This window comes from Musca vetustissima, unplaced genomic scaffold, assembly GCF_032173495.1.
Source record: "Musca vetustissima isolate MV318-11 ecotype Yass unplaced genomic scaffold, APGP_CSIRO_Mvet_v1 utg30574, whole genome shotgun sequence".
Taxonomy (NCBI): Eukaryota; Metazoa; Arthropoda; class Insecta; order Diptera; family Muscidae; genus Musca; species Musca vetustissima.
In genome coordinates, this window is record NW_026875383.1 from 7,833 (window position 1) to 33,598 (window position 25,766).

Here is a 25,766-nt window from a genome sequence, read left to right on the forward strand (position 1 = left end):
TGATTATAAATCTAATTGAGGTAATTTTCAAATTATAAAATCTTCAATTTCTAATTGGAATGAATTCTTTAAACATTTGATGAAGTGTGTCAAGTGTTGTTGTTGAGCTGTGCTGCCAATAGGAAAAAATTATTCTCATTTGTTTTCAGGTTTTTGTGTATTTTTGTTTTGTTGCTGTTTTTTTTATCAGTTTGTGGGACTCTCACTCGAACTCTCTCCCATACCATCACTCACTCTGCGCTGCATATCCAAAAATAACAACTGCATATTTTTCTTGTATGCATCCCCCCTTCTCTGATGCACCACTCACTCGCTGACCAAATAAATACCGACTGACAGGCTGACAATGCTTTTTAGTCGAGAACGACGACTGCTGTAGGCATTTTTAGTGACTTGTTTTTTTCGGCTTGCTTGCTTTCACGTTGTGCAGTGCAGTGTTGTGTTTGGTTTGTTTGTTTTAAAATTGATTTGTTGATGTACTTTGGCTGCAGTCAAAACAAAAGCCATACCAAAAAACTCATGAATTTCGTTCACACTTTTCAACTTTTGACATATATGGGGCGAAGTGTTAATGTTGTATGTTTGAAAATGAAATGGATGAATATTTGCAAAGGGAATGTAATGAATCAGCTGTGTAATGTGGGCAATTTTAAAGGCATGCTGTAATGTAATCTATAATTGTATGAAATTTAATTTGAAAATTTCTGTTGCATTTAGAAGAGGACTATTTTTGCACATGGAACATGAAATCAAAACTTGTAGTAAATTAGGTTTTCCAACATGATTTGGGAAGATCTCACTATTGAAAGGAATTACCAAACTACATAGCCTAACGTAGGAAAACATTACGAAAAGGACTCATAACTTTTCTACGGCGATATAAAGGGTGATTTTTAAATTATCTAATTGGTAACACTGATTTAAACAGCGTTTCTGGTTTTGTTTCACTGCCAAACTTTTATAGTTTGGTTTATAATTTAACCGATTATTCTTCCGTTTTATGGCTTAATGGTTATGAATATAAGCAGAAATGTTGATTTTGGAGTTATTAGGACGAATCGACATGCCACACAGCATGAGTAACAATGGATTCAATGTTCGGTGCTTCAATGAGTTCGGTGAATGTTTAATTCGACGTTTTTGACCGATCCATTGGCCTCCTGATCGTGCGATTTAACGCCTTAGACTATTTTTTGTGGCGCTATGTTAAGGCTCATGTTTTGGAATTTTGGAAAGAGTAGACCAAAACTGAACTGAGGAGATGGACCATTTGAGGTCCATGAAACAATAAATTTTGATGAGAGCTGTTATGACTTCCAATATTTTTCTATAAAATATTCTATAAGTTCAGGACAAGTTACAGGCTACAAATCCGGTGACTGGTGAGGTGTTTGAATCACTTTTGGACAATTATAAAACATTCATCCTCAAACGATCATGGGACATACAGTGGCGAGCAGAAATGAGTACATGTTTGTACCATAGACAACTTTTACTTCATAAAACTAAAAGTTAACAAGCTAATTCAAAAATTTTGGTTTTATTTTATAACGTATTTTGTACTTAACAAAACCACCTAAAGTTAAAAATGTAACTCTTAGATTATTCTTCCAATCACATCAGATTCGCTGCCAAAGTTAGACTCAATTAATAGGGACTGATTGGTTCTGTCCCACCTATCTCTTTACGATTGGCCCCAAATTATCCTTCGGATTGAGGTCGAGACTTCCCGCTGGCCATCGTATTATTTTACAATATTGCTCCGCAAGATATTCTTTCACGCTTTTGGACGTGTGTATTAATCACCGTCCTGCTCATAATTACTTCTCCTACAGGATAGGCGTTTTTATCTACCAATACCGGTTGATATGGCTCTACAGTGATCTCAATAGACTTCTTTCATTATTATATTGTCAATTTGTCCAAGACCTACAAGTTAAAGCCAACCGTGCTTCACATTAGGCCTTTGAATTAGTTTTCATCACCAATAATGCTTATCCTCGGATTGAAAACCGTTAAACTTGGATTCTGCGTACCCGATAACACGTTACCAGTCGACTACTGATCAACTTGTTTACCCTGATTTTGCAGTTTTTTTTTCATAATTCAGGTTTTTGTTTTTTAATTTAATCTTTTTTTTAATTTAATGTTTCTTGACATTGGCTATAGCAGCCAATGTCGGGAAGGGCTCTTCACTTCGTTCACCGATTAAAATGTTTTAGGAGAACTAATGAAACACATTTTGGTATTAAAACTTATCAATTCACTTTTCCCGTGGGTCCACACAAATTAGAAGCGGTGTACCAACTCAATTTTGAGGTTTGGACGGATTATCCGTTTTCATTCGCACTTTAAACAACCTAATATTTTCAGCCAAACAATATTGTAAAAACTTATAATGCGAACGGAGTGTACGTTTTTTTTTTACAAAATTCGTTGAATCCGAAGATAAGATTCGTCCACTTTAATTAGTACTTCTCCAATTTTTTAGTTTGTTAATCTCATCCGTAATTTAAAAATTAGATCCAAGGATCGACTGATATTTAGAAATTTTGGTAATAAATTTTCCACCTATTGAGAACCTGAAATAAAAACTCGATTAAAAAAGAAATCTGAAATTTTGTAGGGTAAGTAAAAATCCAATGAAAACTAAACAGGTGCGCTTAGTCGTCGAATAAGCTGCCCAAAATAGCAAAAAATAGATACTGCCCAAAACATGCGCTAATATTGACAGTTTTTGTTAGGGTAAAGATTTATTTGAGATTGAAACCTTTATATACCGAATTCTACCGAAATCTGTTGGAAAATTTGCAAAAATATACAAACATAAACAGACAGACGGACATGGCTAATCGGTAAGATAACCCATTCTTCCCGGGTTGAAAGGGGCGAGTACAAATTTATATATGGGCTGAAACATACCACTCAAATATTTTTCTGTCACAAATTCATAGTGTTTGATGATTAGGCACGTTTTTCAACTGAATTAACTGAAGGAATTTAGGTTAATGTGTTAACATAGACATCCTCGCATGCTCTGTGAATGCATCCAGTTTTAACGGGCATTTGTTTTAGTTTCCCGATATTACGGCATTACTACACTTATTTCAGGAATTAGTTCTGACTTCACAATTCGATTGTACCATGCACTATATTCATGTGCGACATTGTGTGCCTAAAAGATACGACGACCGACGATTAAAATAAGTCCTTATACAAAATGGGATCACATAAGTGAGTTCTCTTTAGACTTTAAAACGGTATCCAGAAGCAATTTTTGATAAATGACTGAAATTTGAACTAACATAATTGTGAACATGTTCCACAAATAAAATAGTATGTCCATCATTAACCCCCAAAATGACTGTATTTAAACAGCTTTATTTTTCTCACAACAAAAAAACAACAACAAACACAAATATGTTCTGACATAATTCTGTGCCACATAAAAACATATGATGTGTGTGCGTGTTTTAGGGATTGAATCTGGAATTAACGCTAATAGAGTGAACAAGCCAAGCAATCCATTTGTCTTTTCATTGCTTCTTGTAGAATTTAATATTTTTTTTAACGGGCGCTTTATTTTATGTTTAGCTGATGAGTGACTCATCATTGTCATCATCGGCATTTCTTTTGAAATTCCTAGTATATTTCATAAAAAAATATTACTCATAAAAAATAGGAATTTCGCTATGCTAAATAGCCGATCCAGAAGCTGTTGTTAATTGACTTAAATACATTTGGGAATTTCTGGTTAACTCCCCCATGCCCTTTTTTGATTTCATATTTCATTGACATTTTGTTCAACATCATTGTTTATTAATGGACTGTTAATAAAAGAGGAGGGGTCGATTTAGTTTGAAATGTCAAAATATTTTAATTTGGGAACATTTTGGATTATTTCCATTTTCATAATTTTTAAAACGCAAAATAGTTATTGCTATCACTAATTATTGAATAAAGCTAAAGTTTGCAAAACATATTTTAAATTAATTTTTTGTTAGTCAATACTATTTAGAAATACCAACAAATATTCCATAAAAAGTTATCAGGTCCTCAAGTAAGAAGCTCTTATTATAATATTATCGCTTCTTAAAAAACTTTTATCCAATCATTTTAAATCCACTGTTATGCAGGTCCTTTAAAAATCCACTGGCATCCAAATAATTTAAAAACACTCTTATCCAAGTCCTATGAAAAATCCAATATTATCCAAGTCCTTCAAAGTACCCACTCTTATACACGCCCTATAAAAAATCAAAGTCCTTAAAAAATCCACGCTTATACAAGTCCTATAAAAATATACGCTCATCCAAATCCTTTAAATAATCCAAGTCCTTAAAATATTCACGCTTTTCCATGACCTTTAAAAATCCACGTTTATCCAAGCCCTTAAAAAAGCCAACCTTCTCAATGTCCTTATTTAAGTCGTTTAAAATCTCCTTTTATTCGATGCCTTTTAAAAATTCACGCTTATCCAAGTCCTTTTGCCAAATACTCCGCCACGTTTATCAAAGTCATCTAAAAATCCACACCTTTAGCTCCACATGTCTTTATACCCTTCACCACTCTGTGATACAGGGTATTATGTTTTTGTGCATATGTTTGTAACAGGCAAAAATAATCGAGATAGATCCATGGTTCCTTTTGAGAATATGCTTAGAATCACTTTCTGAATCGATTTAAGCATGTCCTTCTGTGCGTCCACGTATTTTTGTGAACAAAGTACAGGTCCCCTTTTCTGATCCGATTTGGATGAAATTTAATACAGCTAATTTATTTGGTCCAAATACGAATATTGTAATTGGAGAAAATCGGTTCAGATTTAGAAATAACTCCCATATATAGTTTCGTCCGATTTTAGGTAAATGGTTGTTGTTGTTGTAGCAGCTAGTACTGCTGTGTATTTCCAATTTATCTTAATCTGGTTCTGTCTCTAACTCCAAATTCAGAAAGGCTGCGACCTGTACAGGTTGAGTCCAGAGAGAAGATGGGGTTAGGAGAGTGGGCTTGGCTGGGCAATTAAACAGATGTAGCGTATCATGTGGTCCGTTACCACATGCCGGGCAGACATTGTCGACCTCCCCATCAATCCGTGCCCAATACGAATTGAGGCGGCTACACCATTCCAGATCTCAGCTGTGCCAAGACCACTCTAGTTTGTCGAGGTAGCTGCTGCTCTTCTGCGGCTATCTCAGGCGGATGGTCATCGAGGATGGTATTCACACGATATTCTTGAACTGCTTCCTCAACTGCGTCCGTGTGAATACTGTTCAATCCTGCTTGATAGGCCTGTTGATCTAGAGGCTCCCTTTTGTATCTCTGGACCTCTATCTCCAGATCATGGAGATCCTTCCTGACATGCCTGGGTGGTGGGTGCCTATCCATTAGGTAGCGGTTCGGATGGCTGCTCCTATAACACCCAAGCAAGTATTGCATCGACAACATCTTGTTGTGTTGACGCACAGGAAGGATCTTCGGCTCCTCATGCAAGTGGTCTATTGGAGTCATGAGGAGACACCCTGTTGCAGTCCTCAGGGCGGCATTTTGGCAGGATTGAAGATTTTTCCACTGCGTTGCACTAACGTTAGCGGACCACACTGGCGCCGCATAGTTTACCACAGACCGGTCGGAATTGTGGACCCCTCGACCTGCACATTCTAAGATAGCCTCATTTCCGCTGTCCATGTGGTAAACAGTGTGGCCGTTGATTTAGTGGCGGATATTTTCATATTCCTCGACCGGAAAAAATCTGCGATATCTACGAGATAGTGGTTCAGCCTCTCGCAAATGTCATCAATTTTTGGTCCTGACGCCATAATCGTGCAATCATCCGCATATGTCACGATCTTTATGCCGTCCGGTGGGCGTGGAATTCCAGAGAGGTAGAGGTTAAACAGTTCCGGAGATATCACCCCTCCTTGGGGAACTCCCTGTTTAACTCTACGGGCCTTCGATTTCCTGTCTCTGAATTCCACGTACGACTGGCGTCCACACATATAGTTCACGATCCAACGTTTCAAACTTGGCCGGAGGGTTGTTCTCTCGATGTCCTCGAACAGTTTGGCGTGACTGACGGTATCAAACGCCTTTGATAGGTCTAGCGCCACCATGACTGTCCTGTTACACGGCCTGTTCTGGTTAAGTCCTTCTGCTATGTGTGTGGAAATGGCGTGCAAAGCTGTTGTTGTGCTATGCTGTTTCCGGAATCCATGCTGATGATCAGCAACCGAGTAGCATTCACGAATGCTGGGGAGTAGTAAAGCCTCAAGTGTCTTGGCTACTGGCGACAAAAGTGAGATTGGCCTGTATGACTCACCTTTGCTGGCATCCTTGCCCGGCTTCAGTAGCGGGACCACCCTGCCCATTTTCCAGGCGTCGGGAACTACTAGGGTGGATAACGACAAGTTGAGGGCTTTGGTGAGATAATCTACTCCTGGCTCATCAAGCTGCTTCAACATCACCATTGAGATTCCATCTGGACCAAGCGCTTTGGATGATTTCGCGTTCCTGATGACATTTGCAACATCCTCCAACGTAAATTGTGGTGGTTCCTCCTCCACCTGAAGAGAGCGTATACGGCGCAACACTCTTCTCTTCGCCCGGTCACTCTCGGGGTGCTCTATAAACTGCCGGTTGAAATAACACGCGCACCTCTTCGGATCTGTCACCTCAACGCCGTTAAACGAGACAGAAGTCCGATCCTCCTTCTTTCCAGGGTTCGAGAGCGACTTAACCGTTGCCCACAATTTACTCACTCCGGTACTGATGTTGCAACACTTCAGATGCTCTAGCCACTTTTTCCGCTTATGCTCGCCGACTAACCTGTTCACTTCCAAAGTCAGTTCCCTGACTCTGGGGTTAGTAGGGTTAGAACGGCGAAGCTCATCACGCTCATTCGCTAGTCCCGCTGCCTCTGCTGGGAAGTTCGGTCTTAGTTCGGGTATACGACCCGCAGGTATATAGCGAGCGGCTGCAGCAGTGATGATGTCCCGGAAATTCCTTTCTGCTACCCGAGCGTCAGAAGGGATGGGCAGTTCTCTGAAGCGACGATTGGTGAAATTTCTGAACTCTTGCCAATTGGCTTTCCCATGATTAAGGAAAGTACGGCGTTCAGAAGTTATGAAATCGGGTGGTCTGTTGATGGATATGATGATAGGGAGGTGGTCTGACCCCAATGATATGACGGGTTGCCAAGCCACGTCATTCGTCAGACCCGGAGACACGATGGATATGTCCGGTGAGCTTTGGCAGTCTCCCCTCATCCTGGTGGGTATGTCCTCGTTCACCGTGCAAAACGTTGAGCTATCAATTTGCTCGGCCAGCGCCATGCCCCTCTGGTCATTACCTAGGACGGAATGCCATAACTCATGATGTGCATTGAAATCCCCTAGCACCAGACGGTTATTGCCTTCCAAAAGAGGACTAATGTCGGGCAAATAACGCGGGGCACAGCTATTTAACGGCGGAATGTAAACGTTAAGCACCTCTACCTCGGCGGTACCACATTTGACCGCTACCCCCATACATTCCATGTATGGGTCACTAGAGTCTAGCTCAAGCGAGATAGGTCTGTACTGGACAGAATGGTGCAATAGGAATGCTAATCCTCCACCTCCACCTCTTGTACGATCCTTTCTAATAACGTTGTATCCATCACAACTCTGAAGACTACAGGTGTTGTTCAGCTTCGTTTCTTGGATCGCAGCGACCATAATACTTCTCCGACTCATAAAATCCACTATCTCGTTGATTTTACCTCGAAGTCCATCGCAGTTGAATTGAAGAAAGGATACATTGTCAGGAGTTGCGACAGCAATGTGCGGTGTTAGCGGCTGCGGCGCAGGTTGCTGCTGCGGAGATTGCGGGGGAGTCACGTAATCCGAAGACGACGACGATGATGACGTGGACCACGGTGACGACGACGACTCGCTGGGGACTACATTGGCGCAGCAAGAAGCAACGTAGTCCCTTTCGCTATACTCCTGTATCCGGCTAAGGCCGGAACAACTCCTGAAATGTACCCATTCTCTGCATCCGTTGCATCTCACCGAGATAGATCTGTGGTGGATGCTGTTGTGACAAACTGAGCAGAACCATGGTCCGGGGTTTGTCTCAATCCCGGCACGGACCAAAAGAATCCGGAGCAAGCATTCCGGGTAATGATGCTCCCATGTTGAAAAAATACACGTAGTATTTGCTGGGTTGACAGCCCTTGGTCGGAAGTTGATTCCTCCGAGTCAATCCGGTGCATAGAACCGGCCGTCGTGGGATTGAGGTAAATGGTGCACCAAACTCCCAATATTGGTCCGATTGAGACAAAATTTTGCACAGAGTTCTGAATTAGGTCAAAATGTATTGGGAAGTTTTGTTGGAATCAGTTTAGATTTAGATATAGCTCCTATATACGGTTGCTCAAATACGTCCATGTATATGTAGATCTTATACATATCTTGCTCGATAATTGACATACAATTTTTTCATTAATTTAAGATTGGTTTTTGTAGTTGTTGTATCAATATATCTATAACTTCACGCAGTTATTTTCGCCCGATTCCATTTCAATGGTTCTCCAAAGATGCTATGTCTATTCTATCTAAAGCATATTGTACATATGATCATGTACAATATGCAAAGTGATGAAGGGTATCATAAAGTCGGTCCCGTCCGTCTTTTTTACTTTCCTTACTGGTTTAAATATTCCTTAATAAACCACGCCTTTTAGGTCCACATGACCTTTAATAAATCCGCGACTTTTAATTCCACTTGTCCTTAAAAATAATCCTTAAAACCGCGCCATGTCGACCTACATGTCCTTTAAAAATCCACGCCTTTTAGGTCCTCATATCCTTAAAAAACTCTAAAAAATCCACTACTTTAGCTCCTCCACATGTCCTTTAATAATATTCCCTTAAAAATTTACGCCTTTTAGGTCTGAATTTTCTCCACGCCTAAAAATATTCCCTTAAAAATTCACGCCTTTCAGCTCCACATGTCCTTTAAAAATATTCCCTTAAAAATTCATGCCTTTCAGCTCCACGTGTCCTTTAAAAATATTCCCTTAAAAAATCCACGCCTTTTAGCTCCACATGTCCTTTAACAATATTTCTTTAAAGAGTCCACGCCTTGTAGGTCCACATGTCCTTTAAAAATATTCCTTTGAATTAAAAAAAAAAACCTTTAAAAAAATTCTACTTGCCGGTTTTTGACATTTGCCCAACATTTTCATTCAAAATATTTTTTTTACAAAAAAATAATTTTTCTTTCTGAAAGTTTCAATTTTTTTTCAACATTCAAATTTTCTTCTTTCAGGACACAACAGCTAAGCTGTTCCTGGAATTATAAATCGTATTTTTTAAAATGGCTGCCACAAGCGCTGGTCTTCAATCACAGCAGCAACAACAGCAGTCGTCTACAGATGTAGTGCAACACAAAACGAATACAACGTTGCCAAATGGCGGTGGTGCTGGCCTAACTAGAAATGTACAAATCCAGTCACAGCCACAAATACACAATTTGCAACAGCAACAACATCTGATGCAACAATATGCCATGAAACAGCAGCAACAACATGCCAACTTTCTGCAACAGCAAAGTCAGCAGCAACAGCCCAATCAAACGTTTGGTATGCAACCAACAACACTGTTGCAGCAGCCGCAACAGCAGCAAAACTATCAAATTGCACAACCGCAACAACAACAACAAATGTTGCACAATCAATTTGCCAGCAACATGATGCCTTGTCAAAATTTTATGACACCACCGCCACAGTTGCATAGCCAACCAAATCGATTTATCACGACTAGTAGCAGCAACAGCAGTGGTAGCAGCAACAACTCCTCTTCGTCAGCGGTCAGCAACACCATTAGTGTTAGCAACACAATTACATGGAGTCAACAATATCAGCAGCTGCAAAATACGCGAAAGCAACCGACAATTGTTGTTAATCATAAAACCCAACAACCACAGTTGCAATTGCAACAACAAAGTTTACCAAAAATTGTTGCACCAACCAAAACAATGTTGCCCTCAACGACTCTGACTACAACTTCCAATTTCAGTAATGTGCAATTAAATTCGGTTGCTGCCAGTGATAATAATACCAGGCAACTTCCTAATTCCGCTTCTGCCGACACGCTGAGCAAAACTAATGACCACAGCAACAATAATAATAACAACAAGAATGTAGCTGATTTGCCAAATAAAACTTCAAAAGATTCGTCGTTCAGCTATGAATTAACAAAATCCACCAAGGATAGCAGTCATCAATTGGATGTAAAACCAAATCTGGCACCTGGTTGGCAAAGGCAGTCCAACAACAACAATGAAATTGTTTATATAAGGTAAGTGAAAAAAGATTTTTGTCATTTTTTAAAGGAATTTTTTCAAGGCCTATTCAAGGCGTGGATTTTTTTAAAGGAATATTTTTTCAAGGTGTGCATTTTTTTAAAGGAATATTTTTTCAAGGCATATTCAAGGCGTGGATTTTATTTAAGGAATATTTTTTCAAGGCCTATTCAAGGCGTGGATTTTATTTAAGGAATATTTTTTCAAGGCCTATACAAGGCGTGGATTTTTTAAAGGAATATTTTTTCAAGGCCTATACAAGGCGTGGATTTTTTAAAGGAATATTTTTTCAAGGCCTATACAAGGCGTGGATTTTTTAAAGAATATTTTTTCAAGGCCTATACAAGGCGTGGATTTTTTAAAGAATATTTTTTCAAGGCCTATCCATAGCGTGGATTTTTAAAGAATACTTTTTCAAGGCCTATTCAAGGCGTGGATTTTTTAAAGAATATTTTTTCAAGGCCTATCCAAGGCGTGGATTTTTTAAAGGAATATTTTTTCAAGGCCTATTCAAGGCGTGGATTTTTTAAAGGAATATTTTTCAAAGCGTGTATTTTTTTAAAGGAATATATTTCAACGCGTGGATTTTTTAAAGGAATATTTTTCAACGCGTGGATTTTTTTAAAGGAATATTTTTCAACGCGTGGATTTTTTTAAAGGAATATTTTTCAACGCGTGGATTTTTTTAAAGGAATATTTTTCAACGCGTGGATTTTTTACAGGAATATTTTTCAACGCGTGGATTTTTTTAAAGGAATATTTTTCAACGCGTGGATTTTTTTCAAGGCGTGGATTTTTTTAAAGGAATATTTTTTCAAGGCCTATTCAAGGCGTGGATTTTTTAAAGGAATATTTTTTCAAGGCCTATTCAAGGCGTGGATTTTTTAAAGGAATATTTTTTCAAGGCCTATACAAGGCGTGGATTTTTTAAAGGAATATTTTTCAAAGCGTGTATTTTTTTAAAGGAATATATTTCAACGCGTGGATTTTTTAAAGGAATATTTTTCAACGCGTGGATTTTTTTAAAGGAATATTTTTCAACGCGTGGATTTTTTTAAAGGAATATTTTTTAACGCGTGGATTTTTTTAAAGGAATATTTTTCAACGCGTGGATTTTTTAAAGGAATATTTTTCAACGCGTGGATTTTTTTAAAGGAATATTTTTCAACGCGTGGATTTTTTTCAAGGCGTGGATTTTTTTAAAGGAATATTTTTTCAAGGCCTATTCAAGGCGTGGATTTTTTAAAGGAGTATTTTTCAACTCGTGGATTTTTTTAAAGGAATATTTTTCAACGCGTGGATTTTTTTAAAGGAATATTTTTTCAAGGCCTATACAAGGCGTGGATTTTTTAAAGGAATATTTTTCAACTCGTGGATTTTTTTAAAGGAATATTTTTCAACGCGTGGATTTTTTAAAGGAATATTTTTTCAAGGCCTATACAAGGCGTGGATTTTTTAAAGGAATATTTTTTCAAGGCCTATACAAGGCGTGGATTTTTTAAAGGAATATTTTTTCAAGGCCTATTCAAGGCGTGGATTTTTTAAAGGAATATTTTTTTAAGGCCTTATCAAGGCGTGGATTTTTTTAAAGGAATATTATTTTTCAAGTACTTATCAAGGCGTGGGTTTTTTAAAGGAATATTTTTTCAAGGCCTATTTAAGGCGTGGGTTTTTAAAAAGGAATATTTTCTCAAGGCCTATTTAAGGCGTGGATTTTTTAAAGGAATATTTTTTCAAGGTCTATTCAAGGCGTGGATTTTTTAAAGGAATATTTTTTCAAGGCCTATTCAAGGCGTGGATTTTTTAAAGGAAAACTAAATATATTATTTAATACGTTTTGATTGACATTTTATTTTTGTTCATAATAACAACAATTGTTCACATTTATCTACGGGATTCATTGGTGTCCCCTTGGCACACTGAAATGCTTGAGCAAATTGTTCCAAATTCGTTAGGGGTACAAAGGCACGAAATTCATCGGGTGAATGCTCATCACTGGCAGCTACCACCGATGTGTTAACTTCAAATATATCCGAACACCACATTTGAGAGTAATGAATAAAAAACAACTGTTTGGCATCATAATTTAAATCCGCGAATACTTCTCCTTGCAATTCCGCTTTGGATTGTGATGAGTTGGTATACCATTCATTATAGATTTCATAGGCAATTAAAACTCCCGCATTGTCAGCCGAATTTTCACTTTGCATTGAATCCTGAGGCAAATTGTGACCAGCAAATGAATAATTGTGATATTGATCGTATAGACAATCCTGGCGCTTTTCTAATTCCTCTTCATTTTCCCATTCACCTGTCAGCTTGCCCGTATGATCGAAATAACGTCCGACAGCCGTAAAGGCATGCATTAGTTCATGACATAGGAGAAATCCGAGATGGGCATAATTTAAATTGTTCGGATTTTCATCGGCCCAAAAGAATGGATTTTGTAAAACGGATACCGGAATTATGACCGTATTCGATTTGGCCACATAGGTGGGTGAGAACATGTCCAGACCCATTTCAATATAGTTCGGTTTTTCGTACAGAGATTTTTGCTTTTTAATGGCTTCCAGGGAAATCAGGGTTTTTAGATTTTCCACAAAATCATCGGGTGAAATTTCCACATTCTCATATTCTCCACTGCAATTGTTGTACTCCTGATAGTTGGGCATCACCATTGTTAAGGTATCTAATTTTCGCAATGCAAATTTTTGCGACTCTGCATCAAACCAGGACATTTTATTTGAATTCAAAGCCTTTCGTATGGCGGCCTTTACGCGATTCCAAAATTCGAATATGGCCACTTCATAATTCTGCAAATTATAATGGCGATAATAGAATTGACTCACAAGCTTGGGTAGATACAGTTCAACTTGCGTGATACACCGGCGCTCCAAATCCCTCTGACTGATGGAAGTTTTAAATTTGAACGGCATTAATAGATTATAAAAAATATAATTGGCCACAATTCGTTTTGGTGTCGTCTTCATGATATCGATTAGCTCTGACACATAGTGGGTTATATCGATTTGCAGATTAGGAGGTATGGAGCCATATGAAATATTCATTAGCTGATAGATGTCAAAATCGGGTGCAAATTTCTCCTGCAACTCAGCAATGGAAATGGAATCACTTCCCATTTTGGAATCCTGCTCCTTGGCTTGCCATAATTTCTGTTCGAAGTTCACATATTCTTGGGCAAACTCCTCCGCCTTGGTTTGATTCACATTGAAAAAGTTTTTCAGGTTTTTTACAATGGTTGCACGATAAGAATCGCGGTGTTGAAGATAACCATTTTGAATTTCAAACTCATGAATTTTCAAATATATCATATTTTCCGAGGCATTATGGTGGTTGGGTATGATCCCATAACCCACAATAATGACAAATCCATATTTCTTCGATATTCTGGCAATGGTTGTTTGCCAATCAAATTCATTCTCCTGCCAAGGGTTATTCTCCTCCTCCTCAAGTAAAGGCATTCCACCAAATTCCTGGGCAATTTCCCTTAGCTGGTGCACATATTCACTTTGATTTCGATTTTTCTGATTTAGACAAGAATTGTAGAAATTTTTCAATTTTATTTCATTGGCTGTTGTTGGTAAGTGTTCGGCACCCGCGCCCTCTTCCTTCGAGGACAACAATTTGTCCAATTTTCCATAGAAAAATTTAACACCCTCTGTAAAGGCATCTCTTTGCGGTTCATCCTCACTAGCCGGGTGAAGATATTTCCAATTGCCACAGGCAAATTGATAGAAATTCTCACAAGGATCTGCACTTGCATTCATATAATTGCGGAGTTTTTGAGAACGATTTCCTAGGTCGGCATTTTTAGTTGTTGGCAAGGCTTGCGTTAGGTTTAATATTGAAATTAATATTAATATTGCAATTGGTTTTAACATTATATATTTGATCTAATTTTTTATTGTTTACACTGCACCGCTCGAAGTTAAATTCTAAACTAAATTTTCCAATACAGATTGATTTGCATTCAATGCAAACATCTGTGGAATTCAAATCATATCTCTACATGGGGTTCACAATGTTATCACCATTTGTTTTTTGCTTGCTAAACATTTGTTGCTTCTGCTAGGGATGGAGAATTGGCTCAGTAAATAACCCGGGTTAATTCTGGGTGGATTTTTTTTCAGAATGTTTTTTTAAGGACTGGCTAGGGCGTGGATTTTTTAAAGGTTATTTTTTCGTAGACCCTAATAGGCGAATATTTTTTAAAGAATATTTTTTCAAAGACCATAACAGGCGTGTATTTAAACAAAATTAAGGACCATAACAGACGTGGATTTTTTAAAGGATATTTTTTTCAAGGACCATAACAGGCGTGAATTTTTAAAGACTACTTTTTCAAGAACCATAACAGGTGTGGATTTTTTAAAGGATATTTTTTCAAGGACTTGCTAAGGCGTGGATTTTTTAAAGAATATTTTTTCAAGGACTAGCTAAGGCGTGGATATTTTAAAGGATATTTTTTCAAGGACTACCTAAGGCGTGGATTTTTTAAAGGATATTTTTTCAAGGACTAGCTAAGGCGTGGATTTTTTAAAGGATATTTTTTCAAGGACTAGCTAAGGCGTGGATTTTTTAAAGGATATTTTTTCAAGGACTAGCTAAGGCGTGGATTTTTTAAAGGATATTTTTTCAAGGAATAGCTAAGGCGTGGATTTTTTAAAGGATATTTTTTCAAGGACTAGCTAAGGCGTGGATTTTTTAAAGGATATTTTTTCAAGGACTAGCTAAGGCGTGGATTTTTTAAAGGACATTTTTTCAAAGACTAGTTAAGGCGTGGATTTTTTAAAGGATTTTTTTGCAAAGACTAGCTAAGGCGTGGATTTTTTAAAGGATATTTTTTCAAGGAATAGCTAAGGCGTGGATTTTTTAAAGGATATTTTTTCCAGGACCAACCGAGGCGTGGATTTTTTAAAGGATATTTTTTCAGGACATTTCAGCGCGTGGATTTTTTAAAGGATATTTTTTCAGGACCAAACAAGGCGTGGATTTTTTAAAGGATATTTTTTCAGGACATTTCAGGACGTGGATTTTTTAAAGGATATTTTTTCCAGGACCAACCGAGGCGTGGATTTTTTAAAGGATATTTTTTCAAGGACTAGCTAAGGCGTGGATTTTTTAAAGGATATTTTTCAAGGAATAGCTAAGGCGTGGATTTTTTAAAGGATATTTTTTCAAGGACTAGCTAAGGCGTGGATTTTTTAAAGGACATTTTTTCAAAGACTAGTTAAGGCGTGGATTTTTTAAAGGACATTTTTTCAAAGACTAGCTAAGGCGTGGATTTTTTAAAGGATATTTTTTCAAGGAATAGCTAAGGCGTGGATTTTTTAAAGGATATTTTTTCAAGGACTAGCTAAGGCGTGGATTTTTTAAAGGATATTTTTTCAAGGACTAGCTAAGGCGTGGATTTTTTAAAGGATATTTTTTCAAGGACTAGCTAAGGCGTGGATTTTTTAAAGGATATTTTTTCAAGGACTAGCTAAGGCGTGGATTTTTTAAAGGATATTTTTTCAAGGACTAGCTAAGGCGTGGATTTTTTAAAGGATATTTTTTCAAGGACTAGCTAAGGCGTGGATTTTTTAAAGGATATTTTTTCAAGGACTAGCTAAGGCGTGGATTTTTTAAAGGATATTTTTTCAAGGACTAGCTAAGGCGTGGATTTTTTAAAGGATATTTTTTCAAGGACTAGCTAAGGCGTGGATTTTTTAAAGGATATTTTTTCAAGGACTAGCTAAGGCGTGGATTTTTTAAAGGATATTTTTTCAAGGACTAGCTAAGGCGTGGATTTTTTAAAGGATATTTTTTCAAGGACTAGCTAAGGCGTGGATTTTTTAAAGGATATTTTTTCAAGGACTAGCTAAGGCGTGGATTTTTTAAAGGATATTTTTTCAAGGACTAGCTAAGGCGTGGATTTTTTAAAGGATATTTTTTCAAGGACTAGCTAAGGCGTGGATTTTTTAAAGGATATTTTTTCAAGGACTAGCTAAGGCGTGGATTTTTTAAAGGATATTTTTTCAAGGACTAGCTAAGGCGTGGATTTTTTAAAGGATATTTTTTCAAGGACTAGCTAAGGCGTGGATTTTTTAAAGGATATTTTTTCAAGGACTAGCTAAGGCGTGGATTTTTTAAAGGATATTTTTTCAAGGACTAGCTAAGGCGTGGATTTTTTAAAGGATATTTTTTCAAGGACTAGCTAAGGCGTGGATTTTTTAAAGGATATTTTTTCAAGGACTAGCTAAGGCGTGGATTTTTTAAAGGATATTTTTTCAAGGACTAGCTAAGGCGTGGATTTTTTAAAGGATATTTTTTCAAGGACTAGCTAAGGCGTGGATTTTTTAAAGAATATTTTTTCAAGGACAGCTAAGGCGTGGATTTTTTAAAGGATATTTTTTCAAGGACTAGCTAAGGCGTGGATTTTTTAAAGGATATTTTTTCAAGGACTAGCTAAGGCGTGGATTTTTTAAAGGATATTTTTTCAAGGACTAGCTAAGGCGTGGATTTTTTAAAGGATATTTTTTCAAGGACTAGCTAAGGCGTGGATTTTTTAAAGGATATTTTTTCAAGGACTAGCTAAGGCGTGGATTTTTTAAAGGATATTTTTTCAAGGACTAGCTAAGGCGTGGATTTTTTAAAGGATATTTTTTCAAGGACTAGCTAAGGCGTGGATTTTTTAAAGGATATTTTTTCAAGGACTAGCTAAGGCGTGGATTTTTTTTTAAAGGATATTTTTTCAATGTGTATTCAGAGCGTGGATTTTTTAAAGAATATTTTTCAAGGGTCAGCCAATACGTGGATTTTTTGAAGAATATTTTTTCAAGGGGTATTCAGAGCGTGGATTTTTTGAAGAATATTTTTTCAAGGTGTATTCAGAGCGTGGATTTTTTAAAGAATATTTTTTCAAAGGGGTATTCAGAGTGTGGATTTCTTAAAGAATATTTTTTCAAGGGTCAGCCAAGGCGTGGATTTTTTGAAGAATATTTTTTCGAGGGTCAGCCAAGGCGTGGATATTTAAAAGAATATTTTTTCAATGACTATCAAAGAAGTTTAACTTCAAATATCTCCTCACATCACTTATTGGCTTTTGCTTAAGATTTATGATAACAAATTTGAAAATATTGTTACATTTTAATTCTATAATTAAAAAATAGATAAAAAAGAATAACAATCCCTACTCATAGAGTGAAAATGCCGCAAGCCAAATATGAAAACAATTTCTCATCTCTCAACACGGCTATAAAATGCACGATTTAAATATTTTATTTGTTGGTTTTCACAAGGACGTAGATATTTAGGGTTTTTATAAAGATTTTGTTGTTGGTGTTGAATATAACACCGCACACAAAAAAGGAAAATCTTTGTTGTTTTTCTTTTTCAAGAATATGTTTTTTGGGTTGTTTAACCTTGAAGCGCTTGAACAACAGGATAACAAGATAAAATTAAAGAAAAAGATTAAAATTTTGTTGATGAAACCATAGAACAAAAAATAAAAGAAAAAAATCATTTTAGAACAACGTAAAAGAAACATCGTATCCATGTAGACAGAAGGCCTCCTTGAGAATTAGTTTAGAGCTGTTATTGCCTATTTGCAAGTTGTTTTCGTTGTTGTTGTCTGCGAATAAGAATATAATTTTTATTACAAAATGAATTTTTATCCTGCCGCATGAGCAAAGGATGCTTCTTTTGTTGGTGTTTTTTGCTAGGATTTTAAAAAAGGTTTTATAACCGGTTACTCTGTTTTATGAGTTGTATAATCTTCCCAACCACTACGAAATATTAGTAGGATACACCATAAAGTATTTTTTGAATCAGTTATTTTTTTAAATCAGGATATAGATCCAAAAATTAAAGCTTGGAAAACGATATTTGGTATTGAAAATGGGTTATAGTCCATGGTGTAATTTAGTTCTCATATAACGACACCTCTCCATTGTGTGTATTTCGAAGATTGTAACCGCTGCAAAAAATATCTACATAGATCCTTGTTTTGACATAGCTCCAATGTAAAGGTCCCTACCCCATTTGATGTATTTTGAATGATTTAGTACTACTGTAGTGATAGTAATTTGACTTACGGGTTCTTAGTGGGGGAAAACGGTTTCTTAGAAAAAAATTGCAGTATAGGTCAACATTTTGTTATAAGACCCCATACATAGGTCTTGCACATTTAAAGTATTGTGAAGGTCCAAGGCATATTTTTTACAATCGGAGCGGTTTTAATTTTGTGTCCTTGCATAATTTTTCTGTTTCCATGCCTATGGCTTTGTTCATGTGTATTAAACATACAAGTTGGAAACAAGATTGAATTTGGCACGGCTGATCTAAGAGAATTGGTTGACATTTCGAGTTACCATAAAAATTTTGCAGCGATTTTATGTTAATTGCACCCGAAAACACATAAGTCTGACCAATTGACACGAAAATTAGCTTAGCTTGCTGGATAGAGTTATAAGTTTGCTCTAATTCGGTTAAGATTTAGATTTTACCCCATGTATAATTTCGTTCGATTTCATGTAAATAGTGTACGATTCTTCTGTACACTATTTACATGAAATCGAACGAAATTGCCTGACAAATTGACACAAAAGGTGCATAAATTATTGAATTGACTCTCAACTGTAACAAGTTTATATTGCTCCAAGAACATGATCCATCATTCGGTTTATGTTATATATATGTTTTTACCAAATCCCATTTGCTTCTTGTCTTGACCTTGGTTCGTAAAAATATTGCGATTTTTTTTTTGAAGGATCAAACCTGCTACTTCATAAGATTCACATACTATTTCCAAATTTTCAGAATGTTTACATTTGCAGGTGTTAATAGAAATAGACCGATAAATTCAGTAATCAGACTTAATCTAGGTTTTGTAAAAATATTACGATATGCACCAATAAATCTGTACCATGAATAATAATAAGTTATTGAGACTATTGAGACTCCAAAACATGGTTTTTGAATCATGAAAATCGTTGTATTTTTGTTTAGCAGGAATAAACAGCATGGTCATGCCGGTCAACTTCGATCATTCCTCCGATTTTATCGAAATTTTCGGCGACCGGCCTACCTGTGCGAGGTGCATCTTTAACATCAAAAATTCCTGAACGGAATATACGAAACCAAAATTGCACATAATTGGCTGTTACAGTATCGGACCCATAAACACCATTCATAATTTTAGCCGCTTGCCTTGCATTTTCGCCTTTGTCAAAGAAAAACTGTAAAATGTACCCGAATTTTCTCTTTGTTCACTTCTATTTTTAACACCCTGTAACTCAAAACTGAATGCACCAAACAAAAAACAGCAAACAATTTGTTTTACTGCGAAATTTCACCCTTTTCAACCTCAATTTATTTGCATAATTTTTACCATTTTTTGGTGCGGTGCGCAAAGTTTGGTTGAAATCGGTTACTCTTTTCGGGATTTATAGAGAGCAACAGCCGGCCAGAAGGAAAGACATACGTAATTCGACATCAAATTTTCTGAAACGGATTTGGTCCAAAGAAACATGGGGTCTAAAGCCCATAGTGTGATGAGGTACATAGGGAAGTGTATATACCCTCATTAGCCATAAGGCGGAGGGTATAAAAACTACATGTTTTGATATCTATATCGCAATGCTTCCAGCTGGCACTCTGCATCTGCCTACGTAGCACAATGTCGCAGGTTCATATTAACAGCGGCCAAAAATAGAAGGGGATATCGTAGATTAAATTTGGTACAAGTGCTTATTATTAGCCTAAAGAGCAAGCGACAAAAAATTGGATCGGACCAAGATTTGGTGATATGTAGCATCTTATGAATGTCACTCCAAAGGTACTATACATCTCCAATGCCACGAACGAAAACTTTTCTGTAGTGTGGATAGCTGTAAACACCGTGTCGTCTCTATTTACATAAAAACAACAGTGAATCCTATTTTTTAACAACCCATGCAACCACAATAAACAATTTTATAGTAACCATTAATTTAAATATCCAAAGATTTTAACATGAGAAAAATGTACCCATTTTTCGAAAAGAAAATGTGAAAAAGCAGTTTGTCAACAATTATCAGATTTGAACCCTTGTATAGACAAATCTACTTGACGTATCAATACCGAATTTCATATTTATTCTAATTGGAGTATTTTCTGTCAATTTTCATCAATAAATTTGTCCTCTGAGGAAGTTGGTTTTGACAATTTTTGGCCGCGGTCGTGTCACTGTGCGTAGTTTGGCCCGATCAAACTTATTGACGTTTTTATCTGAATAAAATAAAAGAATAAAAGTAATGAAAACAAATGTATTCCTCCCAAGAAAAAAACACCACCGTCCCTCATTGTTCGGTAGTGTTATGTTTTGGTATACTCCGTTTCTTCCTCACTTAGTGGTTGTTAGTTTTGTAACTGTTCCGTTTATAGTTCCTTTGCTCCATATGTAGGAACTGTATGGAGTTCATTCGCTCTTTATAGTTCCTTTGTTCTGAGATCAGAAAAAAGAACGATATCAAAAAAGGAACGAGATCAGAAAAGGAACTATATTAATTAAAGAGTTGGAACTAGTTCCGATCGTTCCTTTCTCGGAATAGTTCCAATGAACTAGTTCGTTCCGGAACTACCCAACTCTACCGTTGCACTATAAGTCAAATGACCACATTTTCTGTGCAAAATTAATAGCGACAACAAAATAATAGTATTCGTTATGAAATTTGGCCCAACTTATTTTTTTTTGTGTTACTTGAATCGTTTTTGTTGAATTTGGAAGAAATCTCTTCAGATTTGGATATAGCTCCCATATATATTTTCGTCCGATTTTATGTAAATGGTGCACCATAATGCCAATATTAGTCGGATTTAGACAAAATTTTGCACAGAGTATTGAATTAGGTGCAGATTGATTTGTGTCAAGTTTTGTTGAAATCGGTTCAGTTTTAGATAGAGCTCCCATATATAGTTTCGTCCGATTTTATGTAAATAGAGCACCATACTGCCAATATTGGTCCGATTGAGACAAAATTTTACACAGAGTATTGAATTATGTCCAGATTGATGTATGCGAAGTTTTGTTGGAATCGTTTTGATTTAGATATAGCTCACATATATAGTTTCGTCCGATTTTAGGTAAATGGTGCACCAAACTGAAAATGTCTGCCCGATTGGGACAAAATTTTTCACAGTGTACGGAATTTAGCCGAGTTTTACATCTGTGAAGTTTTGTTGAAATCGGTCCAGATTTATATACAGCTCACATACATATAGTTTCGTCCGATTTTATGTAAATGGTGCACCAAACTCCCAATAATGGTCCGATTTAAACGAAATTTTGCACAGCGTATTGAATTCCGTCCAGTTTGACATTTATGAAGTTTTCCTTGAAACCGGTCCATATTGAGATTTTAGGTAAATGGTGCATCAAACTTTCAATATTTATGCGATTGGCATGCAATTTTCTTATAGACTTCAGAATGTCATGTGTATGGTTTTTATTGGCTCAAATATCTGTGTAGATCACATTTGTTTTTTACCCGATTCCATGTTAATGATCATCCAAAGATGGTATGTCTCTTCTATCAACAGGATATTGTTCACATTATAATTTTTTGTTTGTACACAAAGTGGTAAAGGGTATCATATAGTCGGCCCAGTCTGACTTTTGATCTTTCCTTACTGGTTGTCTATATATACGGAGGTTGCCTAGATAAAAGGGGCATTACTCGCAAAACGCAAAAATTCGCAACTTGAAATAAATTTAAATTGACTCATTACTTATCACTTAATTTATGTGCAAAATTTCAAAGAGGTCATATTTGGTCATTTTTTAATAGCTTACTGAAAGTCAATCTATCAAATTACTTTAACTTTTTAAAGTCTTCTTAGACTAAAGGGTTATTTTCAAGTATAGTGTCGCAAACATAAAAATGTTTCGATTTAATATAAATATGCTCACTTGTATCTATATTTTCCATTTTACACTAATTAATTATTGTAAACACAATCGAAATAATACGCACTCAAAGTTGACTAAGCCCCACAGAAATATAAGCATATTTATAGAATAAATTGTATTGAGCGACTTGCACGGCCAGCTATGTAACGATACTTTATATTTAGCATTAATAAATATCACGTGTCTCTATTTTAGAGTGTTCTAAATACAAAAACAACAACAACTCGTGAAGAACAACACTTTGATTTTTTTCAATTTTGCACAGAAAAATCGGTCATTTGACCTACAGTGCGTTGGCTAAAATCGCTGTCTTGGCTTTAATTTTGCTTTCCATTATTTCTTTATTTTAGACACTGTTACTGCATTGTGTTACAAAATTCGCATATGTATTTTCCAAATTATTTCGATAAAAATATCAAATACAATGTAACAAACAAGTGTTGATACGACCACCAATCCTAACCGAATTGTTAACGAAGTAAGAAAACATAAAACCATAAAAAAATTATAACGACAAAGAGTTTCCATAGACTAATTTCTCTCTCTTACAAGAAAGCAGTATTTTGAGTTTTATGAATTGCATTCTTAAAATTTAGAAATCCGGACATATTTCATATAATGTACGAATTATATTTTGCTGTTTAGAAGAAGTTTATAAAAAATCAGCTACTTCCTTTGACAGACAGACGGAAATTGCTACATAAATTCAAAGTGTCTGAAACGCATTTCGGTCAACTGATATTTTAGTGAGACATATTATTGATTCCTGGGGAACATAGGTTATAAATATTTACAAAATTACTAGTTTTAATTATAGTAGAGGTTCATGGTTCGCCATTCCTTACAAAAAGGTACAAAATTCAAAAAGTTTTAAATATTAATTTTTTATTACAAATAATAAAATACATAACATTAAAAACACATTCCTACAAAATAGTGATGGGTTAAATTAATTATGAATCTTCGCTAAAATAATATACCTTAATATATAATACACTTATCATATGGATTCATGGGACTCGCTAAATTACATGAAAATTCTTTAGAAAATTCAACGAAATTCGAAAGGGGACCAATAACACGAAATCTGTCGGGAACATGTTCATCAATTGTTGTTACATAATTACTTAACATCGGATGCGTTGAACTACACCATAGCTGGGCATATGAAATGAAAAATAGCTGCTTTCCAGTGAAATTAAAACGTGGTAACATTTCCATTTCAATATTTAACCGAGAACGATGATACCAATCGGTGTAGGCTTCAAAGGCCAAACGGATGCCACCATTATCGGCAATATTTTCCGACTGCGAAACAATTTCGGATAAATGTCGTCCATTGTGGATGTATGAATGATATTGTTTGCGAAAACATTGGGTACCGCGGATAAAATGCTCCTGAGTATAGAAATCCCACCATTGACGATTATTGCCATTGGCATCGAACATCCGACCCTCCTCATCAAAGGCATGTATGACTTCGTGGGAGATAAAAAACCCCAAGGTGGCAAATTTCAAAGCATTTGGATATGAATCGGACCAAAGGTAATAGGGTTGCAGCATGGCCACGGGTACTTTGATGAGATTTTCGGTTAAAATATAGGCAGGGGAAAATGACATTACCGCTTCATAGTGGGGTCGTGGCTCTTCCCTTAATCTCAGTCTTGTCTGATTGGCTTTCCAAATGAAAATCTCTCTTAGATTTCTCACCAAATCATGTTTATTAATGGTGAGATTTTGAAATTCCAAATCAAAATCGATATCTTTGTGAGAGTTGATTTCCAATTTCATGGAGTCCAATTTCAACTTGGCCATATACCTTGTTAGCGGCCGCATCCAGCTTAACCTCACCGAATCCAAGGCACGTTGAAAGCTGGCCTTAATAGTGTGCCACATTTGTTGAACATCTTCTTCCATGCGGGGGGTTATATATTTCCGATAGACCATATCATCCATAAGACTGCTGAAATACCTTTTCGTTTTCATGAGGCACAAATGATCCAGTTCATCCGTCACTTTGGGTTTGATCAGCATAAAATGTTCCAATAGATTGAAAAATATATAATTTGCCACAATGCGTTTTGGTGTGCTGCGTACGGCGTCTATAATATTCTCGGCATCGAAAGAATTGAGGTCATAGATTTTCGCTGTGGGTATGTATCCCAATAAAATGTTCAACATTTTCTTTACATCGAAGTAAGGAAAATATTTATGTTGCATATCATCCGCTGTGCGGAGGGTTTGTGTAAACAATGTTCGATTTGTACTGGTTCGCCCCACAGCCAAGAGAACTTCAAATTCGAAGATTTCAAGGGCAATTTGTTTGGCAAGATTTTCTTCCACCCCCAGCAAGGTCTTTAGTAATTCGGCAATATTCAGCTTACGCATTCTCCTATAGACTTCATGTTCCGGCCGAGTGTATATCAGCTTCGAACCCAATGGCAATTCTTGCATTGTCAAATGCAAACGATGTATCCGACTATTGGCACTATCTACCTTCACCTCAAAACCCAATATAATGCGTATATCATATTTATGGGCAATTTCCGCAATTGTCTCCAACCAATCGAATTCGTATTCCAGCCACATTTCTTCGCCGCCCAATGCTGGCATTCTACCAAATTCTTGAATAATGTCAATCAACTTGTCGCGATAGGTATAGCGCAGTATGGCCACATTCATACACGATTCATAGAAGTTTTTAACTTTCATTTCAGCCAAGGTGTCCGCATCGGAATCATCTTTCAGCACTGCAGATATTTTACGACTCAAGGCATTTGAAATACTCTCGAAGGGATTATTTACATAGGGATAGTAATTCGGTGGATTCAAACGCTGATAATTGCCACAGGCAAATTTATGAAAATCATCACAGGGATCCACCGATTCATCCATATAATTACGCATTTCAGCCGATTTTGCATAGCGTAGCAATTGTTGTTTATATTGCGGATTTATTTCTTCAAAATAATCGAATTTTGTGGCACGAACTAGAATACAATTTGCCAGCACCAGTATTACAAATATACATTTTTGTAACATTATTTTGCGTTTTTTGTCTAAACCGTTTTCATTCACCGTAATTTCAATACTAAATTCGGCAAGAGTTTAATTCTCAAATTATCTTCACACATGTTCGGACAGACAGACATTCCATTCCGCAAGAAAGGTTATCAATTGGAATTTGTTTGGGGGAGCTGTACTCATTTCTTTTCTTTTTTCTGGGCAGATTTCTGCTCCGAAGAGAAGAGCAATAGAAGATCTCTTAATTATTGAGAAGTTTTGTTTTTGTTTTGTATAAATTATGCCAAGGTTATGCGTAAACTGAAGCAATGTCAAATACCAGGCATACGCTCATGTGTTTAATATTTATTTTGCGTATTAACCCATTAATGACTCTGGCTATTGCGTTGAAATAATAGAAAGTATACAGTGTCGGAAAGAAGCGGATCATATCGGATGCTCCATT

At 36.4% G+C, this 25,766-nt stretch overlaps 3 protein-coding genes across 3 annotated transcripts; 1 reads left to right on the forward strand and 2 right to left on the reverse strand.

The window, feature by feature from the left end:
• The first annotated feature begins 9,360 nt into the window (after positions 1-9,360).
• LOC133337826 (nuclear transcription factor Y subunit beta-like) lies at positions 9,361-10,347 on the forward strand. Its single transcript, XM_061546030.1, has one exon. It carries the CDS (start codon positions 9,361-9,363, stop codon positions 10,345-10,347), a length of 987 nt encoding a protein of 328 aa, XP_061402014.1.
• A 1,859-nt stretch (positions 10,348-12,206) lies between these two features.
• Positions 12,207-14,249, reverse strand: LOC133337824 (neprilysin-4-like). Its single transcript, XM_061546028.1, has one exon. The coding sequence runs from the start codon at positions 14,247-14,249 to the stop codon at positions 12,207-12,209; it is 2,043 nt and encodes a 680-aa protein (XP_061402012.1).
• A 9,029-nt stretch (positions 14,250-23,278) lies between these two features.
• LOC133337825 (neprilysin-4-like) lies at positions 23,279-25,339 on the reverse strand. The gene has a single exon (XM_061546029.1). The coding sequence runs from the start codon at positions 25,337-25,339 to the stop codon at positions 23,279-23,281; it is 2,061 nt and encodes a 686-aa protein (XP_061402013.1).
• Between the last annotated feature and the right edge of the window lie 427 nt (positions 25,340-25,766).